Here is a 12580-nt window from a genome sequence, read left to right on the forward strand (position 1 = left end):
GAGAGAGAGAGAGAGAGAGAGAGAGCTGTATTTATCGATATAAAATTATATATTATGTAATTATGTGCCGATAAATATCATTATGATTTGTCGTATGACATTATAATAACATTACAATGTAATTAAATATCAAATAAATATAATAAATAAAATATAATAATATAGAAATAAAAAAGAATATGCTTTATTTTATAATTATATAAACGCATACAGTGCAGTTGGAAAACATAGTACATCGCAATGATCTATATATTGTAGCGGAAAGAAAAAGATGAAGTATCTCATTTTCTGTCGGTATGACCTACATGCACCTGACGTCGAAATTGTTTCCATCGACAAGAGAAGAATGGATTTACAGGCTTGCAGAGGACGATCCTCCCCCTCGTCGCGATCTTTCTTGAATCGCGTTGTTATACGATTTCTCTTCCCCTTTTATCGATTTGAAAGGAGGCAAATAATGTAGAAATAACTGTATTGAATCGCTCAATGTTAAAATGCCACAATTCCATAAAGCTAAAAATAAAATCTATTTCAGAATCCGCTCTAAATCTACTAGGAATCTACTTAGAACTTTTTCATTTCCGGATCTCTTTTCAATCGAAGAAATGGAAAATTTCAATAAATATCAAACAACTTTGGACAGCAGGCTATGTCTCTATATTCCTGAAATTTTATTTAAAATTTTTTTTGTCAAGCAAAATAAGAGTTTTTAATAAAATCAAGAATCAAGACAACATCGAAAAAAACATGATTTTAATAACATGTAATTTTTAAGTGGGACATAATTATGGTGCGATTTTAATTACAAAATGGTATGTCGTTAGCATTATATCAAAAAAGATGTATCGCTGACGTCTGTATATGTGGACGCTGTTTATATGCCTAAATTTTGACATGAAATAGTGCAAATGCTGTTTCCATGAGATTTTATACAATTTCTTGGTATTTATTCATTTTATTATTATTTCTCAATAAAAAATGTATAGAATTGATTTGATACAACTGCTTTTCTAGGTAAACCTTAGTTGAGCCTCTGCATTTCCGATGTTGATGAAACGAGGTTCAATTATTTGAACCTCGTTTCCATCAAACGTTCTTGCATATTAGGACTATATTCCTCTCCGAAGAAAATTTTACGATATTGTAATGTACATAACGTATATATACTATATATTTCGAGTAAAATTTTCGAGTAAGAAAAAAAGAATTGTACTTTAATATGTTATGGTTATTAGGTCAAAAATGAAGAACGTTTGCAATACTTTGGTATATCTAGAGCTTTATTCCCAAGTACATAGTACACAATGCCTACAAAGCACTAAAAAAGCACTAAAAATATATATAAGCGCTTTATGCAGGATCTACAATAAAAGTCGTAGCGATCATTATAGAATCTTAAGTCGTAGAAAATTAATCAATCATAGTCCAATATGAGAAGAATATAAGAGCGACTATGATTGATGAATTTTCTACGACTTAAAACCCTATTACGCCCGCTACTTCTATTATAGACCCTGTATTACAGGCGCTGCTGTGCTACTTAATTGTAAAGTCACTAGATTTATAAAGTACCGCAATTAATACGTCTAAAAATCGAGTAAACAAGTTCATATTATTTGTTGTCATTTTTAGGTCAAAATAACGGTAAATAACGTCAACTTAATAAATGTCACTTTTATCAATTGTTTCATTTTATGTCAATAGACTTTGACATAATCACGTCATAGCGATGTCTAAATAACGTCGATGACAAGTAAACTGATGACGTTTACAGATCGTAAAAATGATGTCATTTTGACGTAACCTTGTTAGCTGGGTCTAATTGAATTTTTAAAAAAGATTCCGAAACATACGGTTTTTAATAGGATTTCTTGTATCTATTTTTATTTCCAACATTTTCTATTTTTATCTATTTTATTATTAATTATATGAAATTTCAGGCGCAGATTCATTTAATTTAAAAAATTTTTTTTATAAACGTAGAAAAGTACATAAATTCATTAAGGAAAATAAATGTTACTCCTACAAAACACTATAATACCATTGTGTTTTTACGCGTCTTTACATCATTGATCGATACAAATCGAACTATGTGTTTCGTATTAGCTGTACTAACTAAGAATAGAATGGCTATCGGTTAAGGTCAACTTTCTTTCTTTCTACTCATATGAATGGCTAAAGTTCTTTACACATCAAGATAATTTTCCATTGATCGTTGCGTTATTCAATTCCTTTAAAACTTTTATCCGCATTTCTCTTTCTTTAACAAAAGCTAGTATAACATAATTGCTACACAAATCGATATTTGATTTATTTTTTTTGTACAATAACCTGCACCTTAATTTATTCAAAATTATGTAATGGACTCTGTATTAGACTGTAATCAATGATAATATAGCACTAGATCATATAGAGATTATATGTAAATAGAACGGTTGAAAATATTTCGCTTCAAAATTTATTATAAATAAATACTACATGTAATATAAAATTATAAATAAAAATCTTTCTTCCAAATATGTTTATATTATACTGTAAATCGTCTAAAGTATAATTAAAATGTTTTTAAATTTATTCCTATCCCTGTTACATTGACAAATTCAATTTGTTTTAAGAAAATATTCACGTAGTACAAGTAGTGACATCCTGAAATGTGTCAGATGGCGACAATAGAATCGAAAAAGCTTGGTAGGCAAGAATGGAAAAGTAGGTCAAGGATTTGCCGTAATGAGGCCAAGCAAAGAGGGAGAGAGAGAGAGAAGTAGAGTATTGACTTGTATTATTCGGCCGAATAATGCAAACAGAGAGATTCGATTCTCGAATATGCAGGAAAATTGATAGCCATGCAGTGAATTTAGCAGCGATATACAATACTAGTGGAATCGTACGAGGAGAAATCCATTGTTTTTCCGGAGCGAGAGACTTGTTGGAAACCACAACAAAGTAATGACAATTGATAAGAGGCAAATAATCGAAAGCTACAAATTGTTCTATTTCTTCCTGTGTTTTCCCTTCGATATATTCTGAGTGCGTACACCGAGACCACATAACACCTGTTATTACCGCGATAGTGTATCCTAACGCTTCTCACACTTTATCTTCATTAAACGAATGTAATAGCAATTATGAATAGTAATAAATATTAATAAAGAAAATATTTATAAAGAAATGTAGAATATAGAAAATATATAAAATGTTACATTCCATAATATTTACTAACATAAGAGATCTTATATTAAGTATATTATATTATATTATAATTGTTAACCGAAATGATAAAAAGTTATAAAAATTCTATATATACATATTTAATACAAAATAGTTGGATTAATAAAAAATGGCGACGATATATTGAAACATCGCAATTATGGAATACTGCAAGTTACTCGTATAACGTTGATCACTTGAAAAATCGAAAAAAATGTAACAGGATTCGAAATATGAAACCAGTTGAAAGTCGATTAAATTCAAGTATGGAAATATTTTTAGATTTTCTTCTCTTAAAAGCAGATTTTCGGATTCGATTCAGATTATTGCGAAACATGATTATTGCGCTTCTCTTTTCTAGCTTTCCTTCTTCCGAATTATTAAACTTCCTTGACATCCGTAAGGAATTTTTTTCGACGTAAGAAGCCACTAAGTAATTACACGAAAAAACACTTTAGTGCGTCCATATTTGGAGAGAACCATTTTTTATTGTTCTAATTTTTGGGTAAAAAAATATTATTTTATTTATTATCATTTTTGACTTTTACATTTTACACTTTATTATCACTGATGAAGACTTTGTCGGAACGTTTGAAATTTATAGCGTTATACGTAAAGACGAATTTATTAATTAACTACAATTGCTCGTTTATAAAAAGCCTTGACATTTTAATTCATTGCATTTACACGAGCCTATTTTTCTACAATTATTTTATTTATTTAAGACTAATAAAAGTATTGATTTAATTTTTCATATTAATCAAAAAATTATTCAATTTCTTAGTTTTTATACCCTTATATATATGAGGAGCAGACTTTCAAAATGCGTTTTATCCAAATTTCATTTTTTAAATTAGAGATAGCGTAGTGTTCAGTGTTGAAAGACTCACATTATAAGCTTTGATATGTTCAGAAAGCATTTTTTCATTAATTTGTATGCTAAAAAAACGAAGTGCACTATGTTTTTTAACTAGAAACAAATAAAATGCATTTGTTTAATTTAACATTTTTAGCAATTGTTCAGCAATTTTATTTAATATTTTATATCTTACTAATTCGCATATTAGTATTTCCTGTAAAGTACATAATTTTCTTGTATTTCTTTCTTCCTCGTTTTCGAAAATTACAAATTTTGAACAAAACACATTTTGAAAGTCTACTCCTTATGTACTAAATTTATTAGACTCTATTATCATATTGATTTAAAAAAATATATTAAGTGTTAACATAATTTGATCTAAATTTGATTACTCTTGTATATTAGATTAAACTTTATTTTATACATTTCGAAATTAAATTCAAATTTGTAAATTTTTCTGTTTTTTATTAAACATATAACTTTTACTACCGTAAAAATTGATTAATAATTCAATAAAATAAGAAAAAATAGAAAAATTCTATTTTTTATTCAATATTCCAACATGAATGGTTTTTATAAAATATAATTGGCTTACAATAGATATAAATATTTGTATGTTTTTTTTTTTCAAAATCCTGCACAGTGTATCATGCTTCAGAAAACAGCAATGTAACCATCTATATCCATTAAATACGAGCAATTAATGTTTATCTCGTACGCTAAAAGTCCGTAATAAAAAGAAATTTTTTTGAAAACTAGAAAGATATCAGAAAAGACATAAATTCATATTTTTCAGTTTAAATATAAATATTTCTTACCTAAAATGCGTAAACACATTACAGTATTAAATATTAAATATATAAAGAAAGTATACATACACACATATAGTGTATGCATAGTATATATATTTATAATATATACTAAATGTGTAAAGTTTTACATTTTTGATTAATATTAATATTAATATTTTTTATTAATATTAAATTAATTAATAGTATATTTCATACATGAAAAACATTTAAATATAAATTTTATGATAAATAAATACATATTTAATATTTTCATATATAAAATTGTTTACTTTGAATATACACACATATAACCTACGCAGTTCCTTTGTTAATAAAATCTAACATTTTATTGAAAAAACCTTGCACTAAAAAGTTAAATTTAGAAGTGGCTGACTTTCGATCTTTCGTCGTCACAAGTCTATTGTGATATGTCATTGTGCCACTGCGTTATATCTCGAGAAGAAATACTTGACACACACCGGAACCACCCTTTCTTCACTTCGAGGTGGCTGCACAACCAAGCTCTCTCCGTTGCAAATCTCCGGAGATCACAGCGGTATACACTACTTTTCCCTATCGATCGCGTCGTCTTCCTATATAACCGACCAACCGACTCTCACCTCCTTTCCGCATTAGTGCACCCTTAGGAATTTTGGAGCGACACGGCGCAATATTCCTCGGCCATCCGCTTTCGTTTGATAATAATCTTCAAATGGACGATTTCTTTAGATTGATGTATATTTTCTCTAGAAACTTCCAGTGTACACTTAATATGTGTAGCACATATGTGTGTATGTGTGTGTGTGTATGTGTGTGTGTGTATGTGTGTTTTAAAAGGAATTTAATTCAGAAGTTATATATAATATTGAAAATTACTGAGAAATAACTGCTTTATATTATATTACATAATTACTAATTTAGTATTAAATTCTTCATAATATAATAAGTAGAATGTCTTATTAACTGCATTTCTTTTGAACTGTAATTTTTGGATAATCTTAAATTGATTTTTATTTTTATTCTATTTATTATTAATTTTATTATTTCTTTTTATTATTTAATATATTTATTAGGGCATCGGAATACCATAAATTGCTTTTGAGTGGCAAGCATGAAAATAAATTTTGGAAAAATTAAATTTCATAAGAATACATCAATATAGTAAAATTTATATCTATTGTAACAAAATTTATTAAAATAATAATAAAATTATTTATTAAAAATTATATTTTTTATATTAAATTTTTTTTTTATATTCCTAGTAGATTTTATAATAAATTTTATAATAGTAGTATTAATTTAAGATAATTTACAAAGACAGGAGGTTTGCTGAAAACTGTTAGAAAATGTCAGATACCAAAAAGTTGTAATAAATTTTAGATCTTTTTCCATGTTTTCGATTGAGAGGCAATTTATTTCGAATTGAGCAAAGAATCCATAGTTCAAAGAAAATGCATGAAAGACGGCGTATATACATATGTAAATCCATCAGAATATATTCGATTTTGCAATTCTTTGCATACACAAAATCCTAAGTAATTTGGAAATGATATATATATATATATATAATATAAATAAGATGCCGGAAATTGCGAATAATTTTGTATATGCTATGCATCCATTTACTAAATCCATTTACTAAAATCTTCATAATATGTTTATTTCTTATAATATATTTATTACAATGAAAAAATAAAAATACTTAATTTTCTATAATTAATTTTCTATAAAATCTCTGATGGATTCTATAGAAACTTGATGAATGCAAATAATTCTCAAATGTCTTTTTATATAATCATCTGTAATTTTATAAAATCACATACAATTTCATGAAATTATTAGTAATTTTATAAAATCGCTATTATGGATTCTTTAACAAAAAAAATTAATGATTCCTTCATTGATGATACGCGATGTTATAACATTATTAGTGAAGAAGAACATCATTAGAGTTAGATAAACTTAATTTCACATTTTTATTATTTGCACCAACATAAAAATTCTTGTTTTATTTTTATTTATCATTGCTTTACATTTTTATTGATATTTGTAATTCAACAAAAATATTTTTCAATTCTGAAGAAGTTTTTACATATTGAGTTAGTAAAATCGCTCTATATTAAGCAATTAACGAATAGTTAATGTATACATATTTTCTTTTCTCCTCTTTTTTACTTTTTGCATCTCATGTTGTTTGCACAAAACAGAGCAAAATGAAGTACATCCTACATGCGCTACATCTCATGTAGTTCTATTTATGCTCAAAATTAATTATCGAGTTTCACGACTAGTCTTTCGTCGGAAACGGAAACGTGCCATTGTTTAAAATACTTTAGTAAATGAAATATTTCTCTCGACGAACTTTTTATCGGATTCGAAGTAAAACATAACATCTGTCAGTGGTTCCTTTTGTTTCTTAACAACCAATATAAGCAATATTAAAATAACAGTATACGGAAAAAACGGTTTTACTGAAGTATTTAAAAGTTTAGCTCGATCTGAATATAATTTTGTTTTGACTCATCAAAATAATTTTACAAAATGCTTAATTAATTACTAGAATACCAAAACTTTTTGCAGCAAAAAATTTCTTATCAAACTGAGCATCTTATATATAATTATTTTGCTAGTATAATAATATTATTTTCAGATCTCTATCTCTCTACCTAGCTAAATTTTTAAATACTTCAGCAAAACCGTTTTTTCCATGTATAAAACAAGATGTATAATTTTATTTAATATAGAACAAGATGTATCTTCTTCCCTTTTGCAAATTTAAGGATTTTTAATTAATTTAATATAATAAAGATAATTATAACGTTTAAAAAGTTGAAAAAATTAAAATATACCAGTTTCAGTGAGTATGCGTGCGTCTTTTAAAAGCGTTTAAGAATCCTCTCAAAGATAACGCAATGTCACGCCAACGATTTACTTCACATACGTTCCACCCACGTAATTAACGAACCAAACACGAAGGGAACACGGAGCCAACATACTGCACGCTATTTAGCGCGAGAAAGTAATGTTAATTACCGTAACAGATTGTACAGCATGTTTTCCACATGAGATACATACAGATAAAAAACATTTTCGTCACAGATTACATTTTTTTTTATATTATTAATCAAATTCTGAATATAAAATTCTATATATATATATATATATATATATCGAACGTATAAGGAAAAAGAGAGAAAATACAAAAATAAAACTGATATTAAAATTTCATTATTCTATTTGTATATCAATTTAACTTATATATTCATGAAATAAATTTAAAGAAATGATATACGTTACCAAAGGAAGAAAGGTAACCAACAAGCTAGAAACGCTGACATGATGATGCCGAGCGTTCTAGCTGCCTTCCTCTCTCTTTTCATTTTACTGCTACTTGTTATTGGCGGCTCTTCTGGTTGTAGCTCCGGCGACGATTGGTCCACGGTCGGCAGAGATGTCAAACCGGCTGAGATCCCATTGATCTGTAGATGTTTATTTAGCAGAGCGGCCGCTACCTTGCTCCTAAAACATAAGATGAATTATAAATTATTATATAATAAATAATAATTGCATAATTACTTTATGCTAATTTTATACTAATTTTATAAAATGTTTTTCATTTAACTAATATTTTTTTTATTTTATGTGCATGAACATATACACACAATACGCAATTCAAAATTTAATTTAAGAAATAATTTATATAATATTTGTTCTTGCTTTAATTTATCTCTTGATTTAATTAATATATTAAAAAAGAAATTAAATACATCAGATACATATAACTAATATTAAATAAATAATAATTTAGTACAAATAACAGAGAGATTGAATAATTATGTATTACTAATAATACTTGAATAATAATTTTAATTCATTATAATTGTCGCAATGAAATCTTATTAATAATCCTAGACGATTTTTATTATTGCAACAAGTATAAATATTATATATTAATTCATCAATTAATATGTAATATTTATACTATTTATACTATTTATACTAACTGATGAGTTAATATATAATATTTATACTTAAATCTTAATCTTAACACTTAAGTCTTTTAATTGAAAAATAAATTTTTTTAATTAAGTAATTACATCTAAACCTATTCTAATATGAATAAAAGTACAAGAAAAAATTCTAATAGAAATTAATATTTTTTGTTTTTTTATATATACTAGATTTATTAGATTTTATAATTTATTGCGACTTGTTTTTTTGCCAAATTATTACTTTCTTTTTTTCTGTTCAAATTCATATCAATGTTTATTCAACTTCGACCTTCTCAACCGCAAGTACGATGCACCGTTAGTTTTATGATCACTTGGCCGTTATCCAAATTTACTTCACGCTATCTTTTCAGCCTGCTAAATCGTATGAATTTAATGTCTTCCCATACGACTATTTTATTGTTATATCCATTTTGAATTCACAGCAGTACAATTGGACAGTCTTGAACTCTGACCTTCTGACCTAGATTTTTCATTGCAGCTTAATAAACAATTTTACAAGAATTAATATATAAAAGAATTTTAATATTTTATTTTAATATTTTATTGCTGAGCTGTAGGGATTATTTTATTTTCATAATATTAAATTCTTTTGAAATTATTTTATTATTGTTGTTATTAGACAATAATATTTCCGTATTAATAATAATACAATAATTTAATTATACAATTAAAAATTAAAATGAAAAAACAGAACATATAATTTGTTATCGAAAATTAGAGTGATTCCTGAATTAGAATTAGGAAAACGTTACTCCGATGCTGAGAAAATGCAATGTACGTATGTGTTTACTTTTATATATTGCTTTTATATATTGCTATGACATATGCTATGATATATTACTTGTTGGTGAGCTTTTGCATTCAAATATTGCGTTCGTTATTCGATTTAGTTGTTTTACCCGCGCAATTTAACAACGTCCATTTCATCATACTTATAGCTGATTCATGGGAAAATACAACTTTGAATTAACTCGTGTTCGCGAGAATTAATATCGTAAAATATTTGCAAAATAGAATATAAGCTTTAATTTTGTCTATAAATTGAAAGAAAAAACATGTTTATGTATGTTTAATTTTATTTAAAAAACCTATGCTAATGTAGATGGAAAATTTTGAAAAAAAAAAGATACTTTACTATTAAATCTTTAATTTATTCAAATATATTTGATTATTTAATTCTTTTAAATATTCATGTACGTATGTTAATATTTTATTTACATTTAATATTTGCATTTTAAATAATTATTTTTCAAACAATATTAATGATATAAATAAAAAAAACATAACATATAATCATCATCTAATCTTTTGAGTCTTGTAAACAGAAAGATTACAAAGAGAAAGAGGGGGAGGGAGAGAGAGAGAGAGAGAGAGAGAGAGAGAGAGAGAGAGAGAAAGAGAGAGAGAGAGATTACGTTTGTAATAAAGATTTTGTTCGTAATAAAAATTACATTCATAATAAAAATTCCGATTATATTCGCGACGCAATTATGAATAAAATAGGGAATATCAAAGTTATCAAACTTTAAATGACTAATATATCCTAAATAAGTAGTTCATAAATGAACAGTTTACAAATAAGTTTCCCTCATTACTGAAGGCAAATGCAATTAAACTTTGGTAGTTCGCCCGATATACATCAGCTTAGATATTTGCGTAGATACTGAGCTTAAATATTAATATCTTGATTTATATATTTAAAGAAAAAAGAGAGAATATCACACAATACACACACACACACACACACACACACACACACACACACACTCTCTCTCTCTCTCTCACACACACACACACACACACACACACACACACGCACGCACGCACGCACGCACGCACGCACGCACACACACACACGCACACAGTGAGTGCAAAAAGTATTAGTACAAGGAAATTTTTTATAAAAAATATATTATTTATAGAAAATAAACATTAATTAGCAATTTTATACAATGAATACATTTTGTTTTAACATAAACAAACGAACTTAGCATATATTTTGATTTTAGATCCTAAATTTCTCGACTATACGAATACTTTTTGAACATCCAAACAATATAATTTTTAATTCTCGATTATTTTTTGTATGATATATTTTCTATAATTAATACATGTCTTTTTGGTACATATAATTTTAAGAAACATACAGTCTAGTTTATTTTTTATAAATAAATTATTAATTACCTAGCAAGAAATGATCATCAATTAAATGTCAAATCGACATCGAATTGGTTCTTGAAATCATCATATCGATATTGACATCAATTCGATTCATTTCTCATTGGATAAATAAAGTTTTTTAAAAAATATTTTCTCTCTATGAATACTTTTTGCACTCACTGTATATTTACATCATGTAAGTTGTAAAATTGTCTCTGAATCAATATAAATAATTATTATACAATAGGTATAGGTAATTACAATCAGCACAGTAAATAATTTTTTTCTTATAATCATAATCTACTAAACTTAAATTTACATGCTTCATTGTTTGTTAAAAAATAAATCCAAAATCAATCTCGTAACCTAATAAACTGTTTATATAAGTTAGTTCAATTAAAAAGTTCGAGATCAACTGAAGAGCTTCGATATTACTTCCATATTACTTCACGAACCTCGGCAACCACGGCTTTTAACAAAAAGAATATCACACGAACCTCGTATTTCAATTGCGAACTTGCGTTCCAAGTTACGCTCGTTCTCGAAACAAGAGCAAACTTGGAAGATGTTTCTCGACTAAGTTTTTTTTTTTTCATAAACACTCGCTACGGCATAAGGAGAACGTGGAAAGCATTGGCTGAAGCTAAATTAGATATTACACGAGCACGAAGAGATTGAAAACTTCTGAGATTCTATCAAATAAACAGTCATGGCATTCTTGTCGATAAAAATATTTATCGTCTTCACAAAATTTGAGATTTTTATTACATTTAAACTTTATCACGTTTAAACTATAAAATTATAGACAACATCATTGTCAAAGCGTCGGGATATGCGTATCTTAGTTTCAAGAATTATTATTGCAATTCATTTGCATTTCATTATTATTATTTGATTCTAATGTTAATGTTTAATTTCTTTTTTAATCTTATTGTCGTTTTAATTTCTTCATTTTATATTTTTCATTTTTATAGACATTATAATTTTATAAACATCGCCAGATGCCAATTTGAAAACTTATAATCGAAATTAATTCGCGGTTCCACTGAAACCTTGCGCAGTATATTCGTCTTCATTAAATCGAGATTTGCAGTCGCATTACGCTCGATATAGATACATTTAGCCGCTGTATAGTTATGCGCGATATTTCGCTGCTATAAGGATAGTCCGATCGTAATTTGCGTGAAATAAGACCGCCGATAGCGATAGCGGTAGTGAAATATCCTTCGTAAGATTACCATGGCAAGATCATTTATCGTCCGTCTTATGCAGTTACATTAAATGAATGTTTAACAAGCAGACCGTGAATGTATTTTAATCTTCCATTATAAAATAGATATAACGTAAAAGCTAATAGTCAAAATCGTCTTTAATTAATCTATGTATGTAACAAAAATTGTTTTCTTCTTTCTATTTATTGTTATATTTGATAGAAAAAAATTATATATGTAATAATTATTTATACGTATACTTCTACATAATGTGTATATATGAAAAATGAAAATAAGACGTAAGTAATCATATATATATATATATATATATAAAAAAGA

At 26.7% G+C, this 12580-nt stretch overlaps 1 protein-coding gene across 1 annotated transcript in view; it reads right to left on the minus strand.

The window, feature by feature from the left end:
* LOC108684902 (octopamine receptor beta-1R-like) overlaps positions 1–12580 on the minus strand; it is a 53127-nt gene that overhangs the window by 698 nt on the left and 39849 nt on the right. The window contains exon 2 of the mRNA XM_018189440.1: positions 8155–8376. Within this exon, the coding sequence (XP_018044929.1) occupies positions 8155–8376 (222 nt within the window). The remainder of the gene's footprint in view (positions 1–8154; positions 8377–12580) is intronic.

Source organism: Atta colombica, unplaced genomic scaffold (genome assembly GCF_001594045.1).
Source record: "Atta colombica isolate Treedump-2 unplaced genomic scaffold, Acol1.0 scaffold141, whole genome shotgun sequence".
Classification (NCBI taxonomy): domain Eukaryota; kingdom Metazoa; phylum Arthropoda; class Insecta; order Hymenoptera; family Formicidae; genus Atta; species Atta colombica.